This window comes from Anguilla rostrata, chromosome 13 (genome assembly GCF_018555375.3).
Source record: "Anguilla rostrata isolate EN2019 chromosome 13, ASM1855537v3, whole genome shotgun sequence".
Classification (NCBI taxonomy): domain Eukaryota; kingdom Metazoa; phylum Chordata; class Actinopteri; order Anguilliformes; family Anguillidae; genus Anguilla; species Anguilla rostrata.
This window is the reverse complement of record NC_057945.1, coordinates 15,390,940-15,413,469: the sequence shown is the minus strand read 5'-3', so window position 1 is coordinate 15,413,469 and position 22,530 is coordinate 15,390,940. Positions and strand designations below refer to the sequence as shown.

Sequence of the window (22,530 nt, the reverse complement as noted above, 5' to 3'; positions counted from 1 at the left end):
TTCATTAAAAGGCGAAAAGAATGCATGTGGTCACGTGCTGGAGGTGTTCAGCGGTCCTCTGTTCGAATACTGAACATTCAGGCTCAGACTTTTGCAATCGATCAAACTGTGCAATAAAACTTGGATCATAAATCATAGACAGACAGATCATAGACCAGAAACCTCTTTTATACTGACAGGAGAGAGACACCTACCCTTGATAACGCCTAAACAGCTTCTGTCGACTAACCAGAAGACAATCTGTGTCTTTTTATTATGACGCATATAAATGTACTGTATGGAACATGACCAAGAATAATACAAGAGGCACTGCATATTCTGAAGATGGGCACTTTATGAAAATTAATTCCCTGTAATATTGCACTGGGAAAACTCCCGCTACCAACTGCAGTTAGGAAGCGAAGGACGATGAAAGGGACACTGGAGGTTACCGCCTGGTTGGTTTAAAGAATTAGAGTAGTCACACACAGCCCCAGGATGGAAGAAGCTGGAACATGGCAGAAACTGGACGTACCTGTTTCTCCACTTTCCCCAGACGTCCCATCATGCTGGGGTCCTCCTGTAGCTCTCCTTCTGTGGTGCTTTTGGGGCGGTCCTTATCTGTCATTGGAGTGCCTCTACCAACAATCTGGTCAACTCTAATAATTAAAACAAGTGACACCTACAATGAACCTGAGATTTATTTGAAAGTTAGGGGTAAAGGAGTAATTGTATGTAAATATGACCAGATATGTACAGAAATACATGGGAAAAAAAACTTTGTAACCCTCTATATAACAATATAAAGATGAGACGGTAGACAGAGTGCAGGTAAATGACATGTCTTTACTTGCAGCCCCGTATTACATTCTGATGTCGCCTTATACATACGTAACAGGTGTGCCGCTGTCTACGGTAAGCACAATGGGACAAGTGCAAATGTAAACAGGTAAATACACAGCATATACTGTAAAGCATAATGCTAAATTACGGTATGGAGAATACATTCAAAAATACTGTGAATATCCAAAGACATCAATGTCAAATTTTGAACGGAATATTGTTTTATTCATATATATTGTTTGTTTAGGTTTCATCCATTAAGATCAATCAGTAGGGTTGTTTTCAATATACATTTTCAGAATGTCCACCTAAAAAAATGACCAAACTTTATTTTTAAATAAATTACTAATTTTCATTATAAGCTATTTAACACGATGTAGGTATTACTGTCCAATAAATAATTCACTTCTGCATGACTTTAACATTGAAACCATCCAGCCATGGTCGCTCATCTAAAACATGGAAAACACTACTTATATTTAACAACTCAAAACTTTAATAAAATTACAATATTTTCTTAAAGCTCTAAGCTACTACTTTGTTCGTACTACCCTATTCTTGTTCTTTCACTTGCATTAGAAAACTATATTATTGCAATATTAATTGCTATATTATTTCAAAAAATGTAAAAAAATTATGACATGAAACTAGTTGAAACCAAATGAACTCTAAGGATCAAAATACAACAGACAGACATTGTTCATTTTCAAAGCAGAATCTTTGATATTACAAAATATTTTTCAAAATACAATATAAAAATTCAAAAGTTTATAAAATTTTGGCAATTATTTTCTAAAGTAACACCTACAGACAAGAACCTCAGACACTCTCTAGAGAACCTGGAAAGGGAGGTTACAGTTGTGTGAAATTGTTTCCCTGAAACTGACTTGGTCAGGGAACCAACTTTTTTGGATGGGAGCTTGAAGTGCTGTCTTCGATTTGAGTCCCACCTACGCAAGATCACGATTAGCCAAAAGAAGTAATGGCTCATTAGCTTATTAACAAAGCACAGCCCTGAATTTAAGGCCAAATTATCAGAGCGCAAACTTGGTCAGGCTGAGAGTACCATAAGGTTATGAGCCAAACATCTGAGCCTAAAAAAAATGTGCACAACATTTCATCACCATAATCAGGAATATCAGGGCTGACACGCAGGGAAATGATACAGCAAACACAAGAATAAACAAGAACATCATCAGATCAGCCTTAGACAACACAAACCGAACGACGCAGACAATTCCTTACACTGCAAGTGTTGAGAATTAGAAAAGATACAGCAAGGAGGTCGGGAGGAGCAAGTACAGAACGGTAAGGGCCACACACTCAGGTACTGTTCTCGCCTGCCAAGCAGTGAGCATGGGGGGTTTGGGGAGGGGATGGAATGGGTACGTGCACTGGATGGTATGGGATGGAATGCATTTCCCACAGAGAGGGGAGGTGGGAGCCCAAAAGCTTGCCAGTCACCTCTAGGCTGCTACTCTAAGCCTGTCTCCACTGCTCCCAGTGGTACAGCAGCAGCCGAGATCCTTCAGGTGCTTAGTTTAAGCTGGGCAAGACATAAACAATGTATCTAAGCAATTCTCATTAAAGGGAAAAAAGCAACTTTGAGCAATTCCTATATATTGGATTTACATCAGATAATGCCATGCCAGAGTTTTTATTTATTAATACTGCCCTGCATGTCAAAGAGCACTCAAAAATCAGAGCCTAAAAAGGCCAAGGGACATTTAGGCCTGTATACAAACTGGATTGCCTGCATGTAGCTTCTGGCTAGTTCTTTCAAACACTATGCTTGCCCAGCTCTGAAACTATTCAGCTTAAAAATTACATTAAAAATAACTAACAGAATTGAATAAATGATGACATCTTGCCAAGGCCAAAGGGCATTATCTGGCATGCTTCATTATACTTCATGCCAACATGCACATAACGCATAAATAAAACATTAATAAATGGTTATAGTTTGCTAATAGAGCCCTTTTTTTCGCTCATGGGCAGTGTTTTATCACTTTGGCATTGTGGCTCCCTGTTTAGATGCATTTTCAGCACAGCACCTTTTTTGTTCGGCTACATGGCTGGCTACTTACCTGTGAGCACCTAACGGCTAGTGTGCTGTAATACAGACCACTGCGGTTGCTTGCTAAATGGACCAGTAGCTACGTTTCAATACAGATACAAAGCCGTTTTTCCCCGGAGTTCTGAAAATTACCAGTTTACTAGAAGTTAGTATACTAAATTACCTATTGAATTATCTCTGAAAACACACTCAGAAAAGTGGAATCGCATCACTTGACCGAGGTCCACATAATAAAAGTTTTTGTGGTGGATATCTAATGCAGACCGCCAAAGTGTGGGATGAGTAGCATGCAAATCGTATCTCTTTTCAAAATTTAGACCAGTTATTTTTCTTTGCATTTTTTTAACTGTAGCAAAAAAACTCTGTAAACTCAGTAAAACCATGTAGCACCAATGCATTTTTAAAAAAGTAGCAAATTTATATTCGCACAATTCCTATTACAAAGACACAAAAAAATTGTGAATTGACATTCTGAATTTACGTAAATTTATGCCAATGGAAACGTAGCTACTGTTGGCTTTACCATTTGCAGCTATTTTACCTATAAAATAGCTACACTATACATTTGAAAGTTGGGTGATAAAAGACCAATACATAAAAAGGAGGGTAGAAAGAACACACCTAGTATGGAAACCAATGTTTTAACTACTCCGTTGTCAAACTAAACAAAGTAAATTTGTGCTGCTACATATAATGTAACACCACCATATTCTGGCTGTGAGTAATCTGGGTTTTGGTGTTGTGAACTGGAGATGATAATGTATTCAGTGTATATCACTGCATGGGAGAATCAATAATGCATTATTTTTAGATCAATAGGATACACTTTCTGCCTAAATCATTGGTTTTCAGGTATGAGAAAATGCTTGCCCAAATGTGCTGCCAGCTAGCCGGAATCAAAAAAGGTTTCTTTGCTGTTAACCAACTGAAAAAGCTAGATTAAGAAGGATGCAGTCTGATGAATCCTAACCTAGGAGAGTATTGGGGTGACTCTTTGGGTCCCTTGGTACCATACTTCTTATGGCGGGGAGTGGAGAGGGGAGGGGGACCCACAATGATATCTATCCTGGCAAAGTAGATAGAGAAGACACCAGCACAATGTAGAATGAAGCAACATGTGAAAGTCGAAGACACAACATCAAAAAAAAAAGGTGTAGAAGACAGACAAGGACAAATAAGTGAAAATATATTCCATACATATTTCATGCAAGCAGCAAATTGTACTTTTTTCCTCAATTGATCCCACGCTTTAGCCGCTGTGGTCACATTATCGATTAAATTCAATTAAAAGAAGGCCTTTTCAGTACACGTTTTTGAAAGTTGGAATATATTTATATATGTACACCCACTTTGTCAACTCACAACATATATCGTACTTATTTGGTGGAGAAGTTGGCCCTGAGATGAGAGAAACTGAGCTGAATGTTCAAGAGGAGAATGATAACTCTGTTTCTGTGAGTCCCTCCCCTTGGACTATTAAGGAGGCGTCTTGATGGGTTGGCACAACTTTTGAAACATGGGTTGTCATGTGCATCGCTGGCCGCCAGGTGAGGCGTGAGGTCGGGGGGATATGAATGGACGGCTAACTTGCCTGGGCCTTCCTCACCCCCCTCGTGGGTAAAATGGCTTGGAGGTAAGGTGATAGAACAATGTGGCTGAGATTAGAGTGGGTTGAGATGTAGGGTAAGGATCTGAACTTGGCTTTGGCGACGTTAAACCAATGCAATAGCAATGAAACAATACCAGTGGTAAATATTCTGCTTGTATGATGTGAAGGGATATACATGTTCTTCTATACATCTGACTACTACAAATTCCTACTACTACTGGTGAACTTGGTGGAAAAGCCCAGAAGACAGCGTTGCATATCACTGTAGAGCTGCCATCATGACAAAGACAGAGGACAACAGACAAGTGGAAGATGCAATGTGAAGCAACCTTGTGCTTAACTGAGCGCTGTACCACAGCCCAGCTGTACCAGTGCAGCACCAGAGCCCAGCAGTGTGGCTACAGTTGGTTTTGGGGAGAGGGAAGAGGGACAGGGCAAGAACACAAGAGTTTTGACTCAGACATAAGGACGTGGGTTAGCATCTTGCCTGGACTGCAGGTTTTTAATCCGCGCCAACATGTCCAGGTGTCCCGCTGAATACTGCTCTATGACGTCCATCACATCGTACGGCCTCAGGCTCTCCTTGAACTTTCTCTTTGAGACCATGAACCTCATGATGCTGGTGGAGAGAAGCATTTGAAACAGGCATTGAGTTAGTCCAGCATTAAGATTTCAATCAAAGTTCAGTTTAAAGGTGGTGTGTTCGGACTGTTTTCATCAGCTATAAACAATCAGAATAAACTACCACTATTAGAATGAACCATCACTATCAGTATAAACTATATAAACCATCACTTGTACTTAGTCCTGAGTCCATGTTGAGGAAGAGTGTTCATTGACCCCATGTCTCAGTGCCCCTAATATTTTGCACCATTGCTCCAAATTAAAACAGCCACCATTTGGATAATCTCTGAGGTGTTCTCAATTACAAAGGAAGAACTAATTACAGTAATAAATTCCCCAGTTCTAGTCCAGCTGGATTGTTCAATGAACAGGGAAAAAAAATATTCGTCATATTTCTTCAGTTCTTGTTCAAGGGCATAATTGGTTGAACTGATGGTTTAAGTGGATTTGTGGGTGAAATTTATTGTTGAGACGGAATGAACACCTGTACGACCTCCCTTAATTATTGCCATGGAAGTACTGAAGCTTGAATCAAACTTGCACGATCGTTATTAATAACAGTCAGTATAATAATCATGGTAAAACATTTGTACAGATCTAAACCCAAGAGCACTGAGCAAAAGGCAACGTAAGCAAATCATGTAAAAACGTTTTTATTTGGCAGGATTGTTTTTGTCTGATTCTGATTAGGCAAATGTGATTTCAGTGCTAGTTTGTAACTTTGAGGTTGTTGGTTTGTTGCTGACAGTTACTCACAGGTTGGAGTCTATCTGTGTCACTTCGCACTATGATCTTTACTTCACTCTAGGCTTTGGGACTTGCACCTTGAATAACACTTGTATCGCCTGGATAAGAGCGCTGCAATGCCTGTATAAAGAGTAGTATTCAGGCATTCAGGACTCTCTTACCACACGGCCTGATGAACTTAGGTCCGGGGTTAAGTCCTGCGGGACAAACTCACAGTGGCAGCTCTTATGTCTGACATGTCTTCCGCAGTGGCTCAGAACACAACGGACAAAGCGACTCAGCGTAGAGCAGGCGGACGACGAGGGTGGGCTGGCAGGGCTCTTCCCCATCCGCCTGTGTTTCAGGAACCAAGCTGACAGCAAGGCGGCCACTAGTCTCCCGCCCAGGAGCTGTGTGTGCTGACGGATCGATCGGGGGCCAGATTAATCAGAGCGCCTGCTCATGTTCAGTGGCCGGGTCATGTCTAGATGTCCTGATGCGGGATGGGGGGGGGTGGGGGGTGGGGAGGGGGGTGGAGGCGGAGGTGGGTGGAAGGCAGGGATGGAACCAGAGAGGCAATAGGTTAATTAATGAATTAATTAATTCATGGGGTTCCTGACTGACTGTGGCCCAAAAATATGGAGTCATGCCCTGACACTGCCTTGCGCTCCCAAGCGAAGCGGTTTGATTGACTGTCCTCATACAAGAGAACAGGCAGTATGAGCCAAGCTTCTACAGCACAGTTTACTCATCCTAAATGATTCTATCTGGGAGAACAGAAGGGGCATTGTCAAGAAAGTCTCTCATTTTGGGCCACGCCATCAACCGAAGCCAAAGTTAGTCTCCCAGCAGTCAGTCTGGCATGGGGTAAAAAGAAAACAAACCGTGCTTCAAATGCAAAAATTTAATCCATAAAAAAACGAAATAAGTAGTACTACAGAGCCTTGAAACGGCAGCGCTTGTCTACCCAAAGGAGGTGTGAGCGATTTCACTGGTCTGTAGTTCTGGGTCGAGGAGGCCCGCTGTGGCTGGCAGGTGAACAGACTTGACCCTTGACCCTTGAGAGACTGGTCAGCGTCCTTCATGCAGGTTAAAGTGCAGGAGCAGCAGCCCACTGGCGTGTACGGCTCTCGTTCTGCACGCTCAAGCTGTCATTCAGTAACATGGGATGATAAGCCCTGCTGTGTGCTAATGGGATGTTGCTAAAAAATCTAGCATGCATGGCTAGTACTTTCTTATTGATTCTGCTACAGCTTGGTTTGTTTGCTTGCTTGCTTGCTTGCTTGATTTGGTGCTCAACCCCTAGCAGTTGTGTGGTGTTCTCTTACTGATTAACCCTTCAACTGCTGCAAAGAGGTGGAGAGGAGAGACATGGAATACAAATAGTTAAGTAATGGAAAACTGGTACTGAAAAGTTAAACAGCGTCACTTAGAAACAAATACAGATTCACTGAATGAAGGCAGAAGGGTATCGGTGACCAGCCGTCACCGTGCCTACCATTAACCCCCACTCCCATTCGGTCTAGTACTATGAGTGTATCTTGAAAGAGCATACAGTCATGGAAGAATTTCTAACTTATGGAAGTGGGGAGACATGTTTACTGTTCTCAATCAGAACAATGGACTGATGACATGATATCAAGGAGACGCAAAAGTCATGTATACTGACTTTGTAAATATGAGCATGTGCCTAAATTTGAGCTGGTCTTAGGCATGGATTCAATCAAGTATTTCCTTAACTTTGACTTGAAACAAGTGCTTGAGTTACTTCTTTCTTCCTTTGAAAAACAGTTTTACTGGATAATTTTATTGATTTTTTAACAGTGACACTTCCAATGAATGGTCCTTCATAAATCGTAAAAGAAGGTGCTATGCAATGCATATGAAGGAGTCATGAAACTGTTACGAAGGACCTTTCTTAAAAAAAGTGTTACACACATTTAATTGTGTGGCAAATTCAAGGAAAAAATTGATTGAATGCAGGGCTTACATTTACTATTGGAAGGCATACAGTATGTATATACATTTCAGAAACGCAGCTATTGGCAGAAACAAAGCTAGGATCATTTTGTTTGGGACTTACCAATGACTTACCAATGCACAGTATTTCCAAAGGGCCTAAATGGCAAAACTACAGCCAACAGGTATGTAGTTAAAACTAAATACACATATTCAATCTCGTTTACAAAGAATTCTACCATTACACCGTAATGCTATGAACACAAATAACAAAAAAAAAAACACTTGGCTTGAGACAATGTTTTTGGGATTTCAACCTTACTATGCTTTCTGGAGTAATTAATACGGTTTAGCATGATTTCAAAGTACATACCGGCCTATTAATACATGAATATGTAAATGAATAATGATACTGCTGTGCATCGTTACAGACCATCAAACATGTTCCTATACATAAACAAACAACACACTACCGGTGACACTGTGACAGTTAGTTGTGCAACAAAGAGATATATTATTTAAGTGCTTGTAGAAAAAGGAAGCCAACATAAAATGTATATGTTTCAAAGTTTCTAATAATTTCCTCTTTTGCTCTGATGTGCCTTGGACCGGTTCAATCCAAGCACAATGAGAAAAAAAGGACAGAAATGCTTAAAATATATAATCATCATTACAGATAAATCGCACTGCAGTGTGATTAAAATTAGATTCATAGTGCGTCTTGGTCATATTTTAAATATTTGGAAGATCTAATTTCATAAGATAAAAATCATAGATGCCCTTGCTAAATAGGTGTTTTAACAACATCACTGTCATAGGAGGAATTCAATGTGTTCGCTACAGTGATCAGTCCATAATTCTAAGTAATTCATTTAAGCAGTGAATTTGAAATATCAGTGGATCATTAATGTAATGCCAGTGGAACCTAAAATTAAAAACAATAATTAAAAAAATGAAACTTACAAACACAGCCAAGGAAAAAAGTAACATAGTCATTAGACTATCGTGTCAATTTCTGATTACCATGGTTGCAAATTTGACCCAAGATAATTTGCCGTAAGCAATAGCTAACAGAAAAATACGATGGTTCCAAGACAATTTGGTAATAATATTCTAAAACTGTAGCATACCAAAACAGGATTGGGACTATGGCCTTAACTATTTTTTTGTCAGCCACCAAAGAAAATTCACAAATGAGAACTCACACACGCAGCAACCAAAAGTTCAATTTCAGCATGAATAATCAGCTTGTGTTTTAGAAGGAACAGATTCATTTCCACCACCTAGAGAATCCTTTTCTGCATCATGCAGACAAACTGGTTTAATTGAAATGCATTTATTTATGTGTTTCTTAATAAGTCAACTGGTAACATTCCAAAACTAAGAAACAATCTGATGTGCCGACAAAAGAACGCAGAATTCGAGCTGAAGTTGAGATTTTGGTTGGAAATCTTTTGGAGAAACAAAATATGTGGTTTGTTTCTGTGTACAGTCTGGAGCTGTATCAATACAAAAATTGTAATACATAGCCTATAGGTAAAAATATTAAATGTACAAAAGAAACTCATAAATGAATGCTAATTAAAACAAAGTTCAAAATAAGATTTTGGGCTCGGAAGCAGTGAACAAAGAAACATACAAACATTTGTTGAATGACCTGTTTCAAAATTTTTAAACTAGCACAGAATTTGAAGGGATCCAATATTCTATATGGCTGATTACAACCAAGCTGCTTGTGGTATTTTATCATTAAAATATCAATCTCTAGATCCAGTTTAGTTGATGGATTGAATTTGAAATGGTTTTTCAAAAAAGTGCCAGAGATTTACAAAAACAAACAAATTAAATAGAAACAGGGAAAAATGTTTTTAAGTGGAAACTTATTTAAAATCACTGTCATTTTCAGTGGTTAAATCAGGCAATCAGACAAAAAAAAAATCAAAACTGAAATTCAAAAATACTTTTACATTGCTTTCTGCAAAATATGTAGTACATGAGGTGTTTAATACAAGCATATAACTTGTATGACCACACAGTTTGCAATATAAGAATGCAATACTGTAGTGTATGTTGTGTTACATGCTAGGGCAGTCTGACAACACAATTGCACAAACTTCCAGATGTATGTGTACAGAAACAAAAATCATCCAGTGATGATTTCTACTTATAGACAAGGGAGGAAACGCAGAACACGTTTGGCTCTGGAAAAATCTCATTAAACTGACATGACGATTTAGTTAAAAGTAATAATATACATTCTTATTGCTGATAATTGATTACCATTGCAGAAACTACAGTATACTTGATACTGCAATGATTTGATGCATTAAATGCAACCCTTATATTATAGCTATACGTAATAAACAGTATGACACTGAACACATACTGTAGCTACACAGACAGCTGACTATCTGTCTATTGCATATTTAGTCTTCCACTTTTATGTTCCATAAGGGTGCCATTATATATTATTTGTGGCCCCAAATTTATAGCTTTGAATGAGCATAAAAGAACAACTAATAATTCAAAAATTTGGGGTTTATGAGTATAAAACCCAGCTTTCATGGATCAGGCTTTACAGCATATGTCGTATTGATTGTGATCACATCTACAAAAATCATTTTTCGACAAGCTTTGATTTTGCCACTAGTGTGAAACAAAGTAGTAGAAAAAAAACAACTGAAATAAAAACAAGGTACGTAATGCGATATGCCTGGGTGCTTCATGTGATAGATAAAAATCACCCTTTAAGCTGATACAGCTGATACACATACGTGTATTGCTATGTACTGATTTTAGGAAAGCCTCTCATCTACTGAAATATGAATTCAGTTCCTGGTTAAATGTGTATGCTCTTCTCTATGCAGCTGTGCATAGGAGCGTATGGCTGCTTGTGCATTTGAGGGTGTGAGGTACCTACAGAACTCAAGGACAGTAATGTAAACATAAAGCACATGAACTACACTCAGAAATGGATGCAAATGTCAGCCTCTAAAATGGCCGTCAAATGTAATGATTTTGAAACAATACTCAGGAAACGCTCCCAGATTTTGAGAAGGCAAACAGCACAACTGTACAGGGGTTAATAAACAGAAATGAAACGATGAAATTAATGAATTCAATCACACAAGCTGAATGTTTCCACCAAAATTTGGGAGCTTTCAAAACGCAAAAAATAGCAAAAAATAATGTGTGCAAGGTAAAAGTATAACTGTTTTTTAAGTGTAAGTACAAATATAATCTCTTTCACATTTCTATCTCTTCACACTACCATAAAATGACATTTGTCATGTAGTTTAATGTAGAACGTACAGTATTGATGTAATGCACATTTGACCCAAGGGCTTTCCGGCTGCTTTGCATCCATTATTCCAACAGGAAAAGAAAAAAAGACACTTTAATTAAGGTTCAAAAACAAAAACAAAAGCAAACCACAAATAATAGCATATCCTAAAATTGGGATCAATGCTATGGTATTTTTGTAGATTTTACTGTAGAAGCTGCATGGACTGCAAACCTCCCAGTCAATCCTGACCTGGAGAGCTCTTCTGCCTGAATTCTTCATCCTGCATCTCAATCAGCACTTTAGCACAGCATCAAACAGAGAAACAAAGGAATCTGTGAGCATCAGGCTTTCCCAGATACATGTATATATGCAAAGGCACAGAGAGGACTCCATCTACAAACAGCACTATGATACACAGACATTTCACTGTAAGCAGAACACAGGCAGCCATGTGTGTACAATAGGTGCACAGTGATGTCTATTTCTCAGCAGGTCTTCCCCTCTCCTATACCATTTGTCCTGTATATATATGGCAACAGGTAGCTTTGTAACAGCGAAACACGCTACGTCTTTCTCTGTCAGTTCACGAGGCCTCAGACAAGCCGCAAAACGCGTGCTGCTAGCCGCCCCCCTCCCCCCTTTCTTTGCTTGGCGGCCCACTGGCGGAGCCGTGAGGTCACTGCTTCAGAGGAATACAGTTCAAACACAGCTTGCGCAGGCAGACCGCAGGTGCCTAACAACCTGGGGGGGCATGAGAGATTACCCCGCCCCCCCTCCCCCCGGCTGACGCTAATCATACCCCACCCTGTGGGGCTGCCAGCCACAGTCACTAGTGGCATGGTCAGGGTTCCGTACTAAATTTAGGGGAGGGGCATCAAACCTCTCTGTCTGAAGAGCCAGCCAGCAGGTTCCTGAATGCTCGTACTACTAAATAAAGTTACCACACACTGGCCATGCTCTAAATACTGCCATTCAAATTCAACCCTTTGAGCTTTTCAGTGTCTCCAGACACTGGTAGTACCGAATAAAAAAAATAATGCATACGTAATTAATCACGTACAATCACAATCACATACAAAAAAACAGACAACACACTGGACCACTGACCTGCACAAACACAGCAGAAAATACAAAATGCATATTAATTCAACAAAAAAAAAGACAGTTTATAGGTTATATCCTTTTAATAACTCTCTATCCAATCACAACACCACAGCATCATTAGGCTTTCAGGTGATGTCATCCATTTTTAAATTAATTTTATATTTTTAAGGAATAGTGTACAATTTAAAATCATTTACATGGACATATACATGATTCACTGGACCAAATTTAGACAACAGGCAAACTTTTATTAAGTAGTTCAAAGGGTATATCTATAATATCACCTTGCTGTCATCAACTGTGATGTCACTTGGTGAGTCAGGGCTGACAGCCGGGACAATGAGTAAAGTATTCTTCTTAAAAGCAGGGGTAAGAGCATTAAATTAGGGTAACCGAAGCGGTCTCACCTTCCGAGTTTTGGCGGGAAGCGGCCCCCTTGATGCGGAAGGCCTGCCGGGCCCGGCTGCGGTCCCCGAAGCTCCAGCTCTTGGGCACCTTGCTGGGGCTGTCCTCGATGCTGTTGTCCGCGCTGGGGGACCTGCGTATGCCCTGGCCCTGCGGCGAGCCCTTCCCCTTGTTCCCCGAGCTCCTGGGGCTGGAGAACACCCTCTCCTTCAGGCTCACCTTCTGACTGCAAGGGGCGGGAGGAAACCAGACAGCGAGATGCACCAATCACCATCAGTGCTGCAGGACAAGCCCCACCTACCAAAGCTGCACCTGTCTCAAAGCAATGATGTAGGACAAACCCCGCCTACCAAAGCTGCATCTGTTGAATGACCAGCTATAGGAAAAATACATGTAACCACAATCACAGAAATAGAATTTCTGAAGTATCTGCAAAACAATTTCATAAATAATTCCTATTATTTGTTTATAGTTCACACATAAAGATATATGATAGTTTAACTGAAGACACTATTTACTACAAATATAAAATTCAAAGTGCTTTAATGGCATGACAAAATTTGCATTTGCATTGCCAAAGCATAAACGTAAATACTAAATTTAAATATTATATTTATATATTAATATAATTAATCTAAAATTATATATTTATATTATACTTATATTATTTTATAAACATTATATATTTATAAAATATATAATTTGTGACATACACTAAACACTTAAATTCACATATCTCATAGCTTTTGTTTATTTCAGGAATATCACCTCAAGGTTTGACATTTGGAATTACCTGTTCACTGCAAGCACAGTACATCTGGCTGTAAATTAGTGGCACACAGCATGGAAATGATCATAAACTAATATTACCATCCAGCTGATTTTATTGAAGAATAAACCGATGTTTAGATATCCAGCCTCAGAATCTACCACTGAAGCAAGAATAGTTTACACAGTAATCTGATCACTACTGAGACGATGCATAGTGATGTCAAATATTCAATAAATTATCAATTTGAGTAATCAAAGCTGTAATAACCTCTTACCTGTGATGTCATATGAATTGGAACAATTAATAATCACTGTTGGAATCTTGACCATGTCTGACTGTAAAACACATAAATGCGGGCACATTGCAAGCGGCGGCATGCAGGCATGCACTTGCATGGCACACTGTACATGCACTGGCAGGAACGTCCGAGCAATTTACCCTCACAGATCACGGGTTGCCGACGGATCATATTCTCACCGAGGTAAATCCATCAAGCATTCGTAGTCATAAAAAAGATGGATAAAAGACTCCGACCACATGACCCAAGTCCCGCCTACAACAATTTCTTTTCACTCCCGAGACCCTAAAGGGCAGCCGAGTATTAAATCCAGTCAGTGATCTTCGTTATGAGCCCTTCAGCAACAAATTACTGTGGTACATAAAAATCGTAAACAGAGTGAGCAACAAAAAAAAAGAATAAAAAAAACCATTATAAAGACGGATTATTTCAATGACAGAACAGACGAAAATGAATTTAAACCTGTGAGTGCAGGCGGTGCTATGTGTGTAGTTTTAATTCACTTTCATAATTCACTTTAATTCTCTCTGGTGAGTCAGGGACAGGTCGGCACATTCATTCTCACTCCGAGCGTTTTCCTTCGTGATAAGCCGCGGGATCGGGGGCCAAAGAGCACATTTCATTTTGGCGGGAAGCAACATGCATTCAAGATTAAAATGATACATCCCCGGGCACAGTCGTTAAGGCAGTGCTCTGCTGCTATTTGGGCAACGATGCTGAGGACCTGTAGGTGTCAGAGTGGTCATGCGGACTGCCCCTGGTTGTCACGGAGAAATAAATTTAAAACCTGACCTTGAGGTAACAGCTTGTGACGTTTGCGATTCGGACCAAATGAGATGCCGCAAGGTCCTGGATTGTCTTTTTTTCCTTCTCATTTTTTTCCATTTCATTTTACAGTGTTTCCAACGGGAGACAAAGTGGGAAGAATGAAACCATACTCCTTTGCATATTCAATTATTCATTTATAATACAGAAGTATTATAAATAATTAATTAATAATATAGAAGAAAGCATCACTGAACATACAGCACCACTTGATTGACATGTGAATAAGCTTTGATTTATTGCTTGACCTCCATAAATAGGGGCCACTTATACAGTGCCGTGCTTGAGTGAACTGCAGTTTAGGGGGTTATATTAGAACTGCCGCACAGGTCAAGGTTTCCACACCATGCTCCTGACAAATCAATGATATCTTTGTCATTTTATAGGCAACAGACTGGCATGCAAACAGCACCACTGCACAGACATGCAAGACAAGCTGGTTAAAATGGACCTGGCTCCTCCCACCCCTCAGTGCTGCATTCATCACATGCAAATGCGGGGTGTTAGGAAACCACTTAATGCTACTGGCGTCTTTTTGGAAGCGTTTCTTTTTGTCGCCATTCAGCACAATCAAGAATATAAAAGGGACTAACTAAAAAAGGTGTGCTTTCTAATCCAGGTCATGATTTAGACCCCCTGCTGAAAGGAGGCCAGAATGCGGAATCTAAATGTAGATGCAAAACAATGCGGTGATTATTCTTTCTATTCAAGGTGGACTTGAAAAGCAGGCCAAAACAAAAGAAATGTAAAACATGGCGATAAGCGGTTTTCATATTGAAATGATGCATAAAAAACAGCTTTTGCAAGATGCAAATCCATTAGTTTTTAGTGTGAAACTATTTAGTTCTTCACCATAATTAAAAGCAAATAAAGGAGATTCAGTGTGTGTAAGGAGTGTAATTCACCACTGTGGAAAAGAATGTAAGTAACATTCAAATATTTTCATTAAATTTGTCTAAATTTGTCAACAATTTAAATATTGACTTACATAGCTACAAATGCTGGATGAATTACAAGTCCATCATCATTTTCAGTGCTGTTTCATATCCATCCCAATATGTGAGAAGTCACAACATGTTAATAATATTTTAATAATAACTCAAAAGGAGAAAATACTGTTGCCCTTCTCAAAGATCTCAAACAGAAGGATCAACACAGCACTGAGGTAAGCCAGTACTGTTTGATGCACGCAAAAAAAAAACAACAACAACAACAAAAAAAGAATAATTCACAATAAATAAACAAAAATAGCTTTTGTTCTCAAGCAAAATACGATAGTTTCCCTTTGGTTCTTTTTGTTCTTGCTGGCATAGAATGCTAAGCATTTAGCACTGACAGCACCAATAACACTCTGCTTAGGAGACTAATGGCCTGTTGGCTTCGCACCTGGCTCAGGTCAGGTGCACCTCCTCTAGAGGGTAGGTAAATCATTCCAAAAGAGTGCACGGGGGAAACAGGAGAGGGTATGCAGACCTGAATGCTTTGAAAGGTCTAACCGTGCGGATCTTGGTATCTGCGTGCGAATAAATTCCTGTGGTACCTATCTGTTCCAATGCAGCACCCACACAGAGTTTCTCTGCATGAACTCTCATTACTGAAAATGAGGGAGAATAGGAGTTAGTGAGGAAGGAGAAACTGGTAGTGTGTACCCAGGTCACAGGTTCGATTCCTGGGTAGGACACTGCTTTTGCACCCTTGAGCAAGGTACTTAGCCTGCATTTCTTCAATATATATCCAGCTGTATAAATGGATGCAATGGATGTAAATGCTATGTAGAAAGTTGTGTAAGTCGCTCTGGATAAGAGTGTCTGCTAAATGTAATGTAATGCAGAAGGCACTGGTCTCCACATAAATTCTTTAAAAAATTTTTTAATATACTGTATATATATATTTTTTTTACAAATTACTTGTGACAAGCATAGTCATTTATCTGGACATGGCGATGCGGTAGGGTACACCTGAGCACTGTTCTGCATGCATGGTGGAGAGTGTGCCGTATGCGTTGGCTAGTTGAGGGCACTGTGCACGGTAGAACTCTCTGGACTGGGTAGGGCACCTTCCCCCTTTTCCCTCTGTTGCCCTTGGAAACATCCAGCTACATAAATGGGGCAGGAAATTGCCGCACACGCCGCAATTAACACTGAACAAGGACAACAGCTATAAAAATAATTCACTGTGGCTGAATACACTGAAATAAAAAGCTGGACAGAAATTATATACTATCACCAGAAACTTACTACACTGAGTTTCTGATATGCTGTGCTAATGTCTCGGTGCTTAATTGTGCCACCCCGCACCCGAGGACAGGGAAAGCAAACGTGAGCTGTGAAAGGGCCAGCCATGCTAAACAGCACTTCCAGGACGAGTCGAGCCTCGGCAGGAAAAAATATGAATCCGATTCCGGTTTCATATCGAAGCAAAATAAATATGCGTACAGGGGTGTCAGGTGCGGTATCCGTTAGTGATTTAGAAGCAGACAAGCCCTGGCATTCTGACAGCACAGCACTCAAATAGACTACATTTCTAATACTGCTTGGCGTTCTGCATGTCAGTTATTGACCCATCAAATCAAGCAGCCCAGGTAGGCCCTTCTTATAATCTGCGCTCTGTGTGGCTGAACATAATATACCCACACAGCCAATGGAAATGCATTGCTCTTGCAGGCCAAGCCCCACAGCGGATCAAAGCGCCAGTTAAGCATTATGAATGTGAGAGAGACGCCAGAGGAGGACCTGACATTGCACAGGCACTCCTCTGTGGCTGACTGGCTCTGCTGGTGAAAACATGAACCTGGGCGGATTTATTTTGTAGAGCTGGGTACCCGAAAGCTTGTCATTTAATTAGCCTGCTTGCTAAAGCTTGGAGCAGAGAATTGTTCATAAACGCCAAATGTAAAAGTCAATACACTTTGCTGCTGTTCAAAAATAAACATTAATATTCATTTTTTTCATTTTTTAAATAAACATGATTATGGAGTGCTCATTTATGCGATTACTGGTATCCCCTCAATGATGCAGAGAACCAGCAGCTGTACAAATAAGGCAAGCACAAGGAACAGATTCATTCAATAGTTGTTCTGAACTTTGACTGAGAAATGAATTCAGCGTTCAGGACAAATGTGAATTCGATCCAGGTCAAAATGGAAGCAAGCTTTGAATACTACTCACAATACATCAGCCACACATTTTAAAAGATAGAAAGTATAGATCGACACTTTAACTGGTATCCCCTGGCTATTTTGTTGTATTTATGGATATTTTTATTGTGACTACATAGCCATCATATTCAAAGCATTATTCGATATTATAGCAGCACTTGAATGAATACCATCCATAACTTATGGATGTGGAATTAAATAAAGTGTTACAGAAAGTATTATGACATTACATATTAAGAGAGAAGTTCCTCAATTTGCATTACTCCAGTCATGCTAATATAAGCCTACAGTAAGTATTAATTAGGGACACCCAACAAAAAGTGTTTATCATATCAATTGCTAACAGTACAGAGACACTTATGAGGGCCTGCTACTATTCATGAAAGTATGGGGTGGTGTCTATGGTCATATAAGTATCAGCTGCAGCTACAGCAATGCTTTGTATATAATATCCACATCCTTTAGGTCCCTTATCTGTTAAGGTGAACACTGGAAATCCACTGGAACACTGGAACCTGGTAAACACTGAAAATTCACGTTAACACCCTGTGTAAAGACTGTTATCCAGACTGAACGACTGCACATTTCAGCTCAAAATCCATTCTGGGTGGATACTGTCACCAATCAAAAGAGTAGCAGCACCCCTTTCCATTGGATTAAAAGCCACTACTGCAGGTGAACTTGAACTGACAGGCAATAACGGTAATGCTTTCACACCGACCTGGGGGAGGGTTCTGGCTGAGCATCCTTCCTGTGTTTCCAGATATATGGAGAGGGAGAGAGAGAGAGGGAGAGAGAGGGAGGGAGAGGGAGGGAGGGAGGGAGAGAGTGAGAGAGAGACCATAAAAACACACACCATTACTACTATATCATATGTCTTCACCCATGCCTCACTGCAATGTAATTCATACTTAAACATCTGCTACATGTTCTGGTAAAACACTAGGAATAATGAAGCACGGGGAAATCACACCACTACATATCACAAGTCAGTCAGACACATTGTGTGACAAAGGGGGACACATTACAATGAACAATAAACCCAGAAGAACAGTAATTTATAATCAGAAGAAAACAAAAAAGCACTGCCCAATGTACGTTTCAGTGAAACACCTAGTAACTGAAGCAGATTGAAAAATCTTATGGGGTATAAATTACAAATGTTTACCATTAATATCTTTAAAATATTTATACAGTAGATTTCATTCACTACATTTAATTGGAAATTATAAATGAACTACCTACCCTGATTGTAATTATTTAGTCAATCTTAATGTTTTAGTTCACATTAATATTAATGCTTTATTACCCATATCTATTTAATACTAAACCAGGCAGCCATGATAAATAAAGTCAAAATCAAATGGTATAGCTGCAAAAGCAGAACACTCGTGACCTGACCTGAACGACAGTCCAGACTTGCTCTTCAGATTCCGCAAGAGGTCAAGCTGGTTCAGAGGAGGAATAAGTCTACAAAAATAGGGAAAATTGAGTCAGTCATTTCTACCAAACATGAACGGCACAAAAATGACAGGCACACATTTCATAATATTATGTACTGATGCTAATGATTAAATATTATGATATGATATTAAAATAATATGACATTTCCTCTGTGAAAACCCACAATGGATGCTTGCAACTCTAACTGGAGAAGCTGTGACTGTTTTGCCCACTGCTGCTAGAATAGATTCACTCACTGTTAATAGATTAAATTAAAACAAAATTACAGCAAGAAATAATTCACAGCAGATGGCACTGTCTCACCATATTCCTGACTGAGTCACTACCTGCTCTGAACGGAAAATGCAACATGCTGGGAACATTAATGTGACCACATCAATTATAAGATCTTAAATCCTAAAATCATGGGCTCTTCCTAAATGGCTTAAACTGTTGATGCTTAATCAATTAAAGCTTCAAGCCCCATTTCAGCTAACCTGTCTAGAGGGAATTCTGCAATTAAAATGTGCAGATGCACACACACACAAACACACGCACACACACATACACACACACACACACACAAATATACTGTAGGAACCACCATGAGAGACAGGCTTGTGCTTTTGATATTTAGAATTTAGAATTTAGCTGGCTTCTGTACTGGCTAAATCAGTATTCACTATATGTAACAGAATGCACACAGGTCCTCCCTTGTGTTTGCTCTGTAAATAGATTCTGTATCCACCTGCTGTCTCCTTCACAATACAGAATTCAACTCTCTTCAGACCATATCCACAGTCTGCAGAAGGAAGGCAACAGGGCTACAGAAAACCAATTAAGACCATTCGAGTCCGCCACCTTTTCCTATGTGTTCCAGTATCTGTTCTGGTGTCGAGCTAGCGCAAGTCCACTCCAGCCTGTAGGACCACATGCGCTGCCACATTCTATACCTCAGTAGCTTCACAGGCTGTTCTCTAGCTAGCTTATTTTTCACTAGGTCTTGTTTCACAGTTTTGTTCAGCTGTGGTAGCAAGCTAGTTAGCTACCTGGCCGGTTCTTTTAAGGTAATACAGTGGTAAATGTAGGAACCGTGGGAGACTTCAAGCCACCCATTCCATTTTGCTGCCATGTACTGTACTGCTGGTCACAGCTGGATGGTACAGCCTAGGCTATATTGTCTCGATTGTGCTCGAGGTCAGTATCTTTACTGACTGAGCTTTCATACAATATTTGTTTGTGTAGCAGAACATGCAGACATACAGCCTTGTAATGTGTTTATTTAGCATAAATGTTCATCTCCTCACTGGGAAAAGTAATCGACTGTGTAATGAAAATGTATTCTCCTAGCTCAGCACCACTGAATAGCTACATAGCTATACTGTACTGTATAGTTCTGAGAACAACAGCCACCGTTTTTTCCTGCTATCACACCACTGGGTGTTCAAACATAAAAATTGACTTGCTCGCAAGCAACATCAAGCACTAGCTGAGAATTATGCATGATTTCCCACATTAAATGTTGAATTCTGTACTTGACACAACTCTAAATTGGGAATGGCAAGGGCTTTATTAACAGTAATGGAATGGGCGAGGCTCACTGCTGCACAAATGAATAATATATTAAACTGAAAACCAGTCAGCAGAGCATGCTGCTATTGCAGTGTCTGTATTGGCCACACCGGAAAAAAAATTATTCAAAAATTTAATTCAGAAAATAACTCTTGTTTTCTAGTTTTAAGATTGATTTTCCTAACCAGTCAGACTATTTCGCTCAATTTAATAGTATAGTCCTTGTCTTCAGAAATCTGTACATTTTTATCCCGCTCGCAGATACTGTAATTACGCTTATTTTTTCTCCATAATTCTCAAACAAGAGAGGTAAATTGATATCTATCAGAGGCAAACATTTTCCAAAATGCCACAGGCAGCACACCGAATTACAAAACTCCCATTTTCTCTGTATTTTTATATATGGTTTGACTGTGGTTTCACATAATATAATACACTAATGCAGTACATATAATGCTGTCTCCCTCTCTCTCACATGAGATCTACATAAAAAAAATCTGAAATGTGAAATCTATGTGTATTTTGGCAGAATATATCCATTTTGTGCTGTTCATATTATATTTCTACATGTCTCAGAGATATGCGAGCCTAATATACAGCTAAGGTTTTCCATGCATCGTGACCAGATCTGCATAGGGCCAGCATTAATACCACAAAGCTCTGCGGGGATTTTATTGACCTCTATGCACTTAACGGATACTAGCTATGCTCAGATCATCTCCATAGATTTTAACACTTACGAGCAAATACTCCAGATGGATCAATACAATGTCCTTGGAATTGCAATGGATAATTTGCCAATGTCTTTATGGAGGGTCAACCACCATCCAATAACTGCACTTACACAGCATTCACTATACTTGCGCCTTTTGAATATAGTCAATTGTGCTCAATGAGCTGCAATTAAAATAATAAAAATTAGCATGTACTTCCAGCACTGGCAGCTAATCATCTCGAAATAGACAAGGCTAAATCTTACCTTTGAATAGAACTTTGTCCTTTAATGTTTCTTTTGTTTGATCAATTATGCTAGATGAATAGTTTAATTGATTTATTTGTACTTCACTTTCCAGTTTTTTGGTGGTTCAAGCCCATTCCAGCTTAATTTTCCAAGTTTCCTTGCTTTGTGACAGGTAAAAAAGTACTACACAAATAGAATTGGGTGAGTTGAATTTAATAAATAAATAATAATTGAGTTTAATTGAATTAATAAGCCTGGCAATTATCTGAAAGATTAGTGCCTATTAGTTTTTTCACATCATGTTAAAGACATTGTAAAATAAAATAATTACAATCCATAATATTGCTATCTTTGAACAATAGAGGCTTTGTGAAACAAACTGGGTCTCAGAGAAAGATGTACAGTGTTACATAAAACACTATAGCTGCTATCCCTACAGTCTTTCTCCATCTCCTTATTCCCTCATTCCCTAACAGGGTATCTGTTTTTCCAAGTCAGCTGCAAAAAAATGTCAAAAGTAGAGGATTGCATGAGCCAAGTGGTACAGGGGGAGAAAAATGTGAAACGGGATTTTTGAAGTGCTTCTTTTTTTTTTTGCGCTTTTGACCACAAACCTGAAATGCTCTATACCTGTCATTGTAAAGCTGAGAGTTTGTCAGAAACTCTAAAACACAAAAACTGTTTGTGCTGATCAAAAACACATGCAAAAACTGAAATAATATTTTAAAAGCAGAAAGTCAAAGATGACAAATGAAACTTTTTATATAGCTGCGACACTAATAACTAATATAATGATTCTTGTCAGTCTCAGTGCACAAAGAACAAGACCAGGTTAAAACCTATTATATGGCTGGACCTAAGACACGTGATCCAGCCAACCAATGGTGTAA

The 22,530-nt window shown here is 39.3% G+C and overlaps 1 protein-coding gene across 1 annotated transcript in view; it reads right to left on the bottom strand.

Annotated features, from left to right (window-relative positions):
* The window catches only part of LOC135238319 (potassium voltage-gated channel subfamily KQT member 2-like), a 52,095-nt gene that overhangs the window by 4,840 nt on the left and 24,725 nt on the right, over positions 1-22,530 (bottom strand). The window contains exons 9-17 of the mRNA XM_064306103.1: positions 19,066-19,134; positions 18,386-18,415; positions 12,615-12,838; positions 11,353-11,400; positions 6,851-6,993; positions 6,041-6,277; positions 4,996-5,180; positions 3,870-3,965; positions 515-638 (exon numbers count right to left, since the gene is read on the bottom strand). Coding sequence (XP_064162173.1) covers positions 515-638; positions 3,870-3,965; positions 4,996-5,180; positions 6,041-6,277; positions 6,851-6,993; positions 11,353-11,400; positions 12,615-12,838; positions 18,386-18,415; positions 19,066-19,134 — 1,156 coding nt within the window. The remainder of the gene's footprint in view (positions 1-514; positions 639-3,869; positions 3,966-4,995; positions 5,181-6,040; positions 6,278-6,850; positions 6,994-11,352; positions 11,401-12,614; positions 12,839-18,385; positions 18,416-19,065; positions 19,135-22,530) is intronic.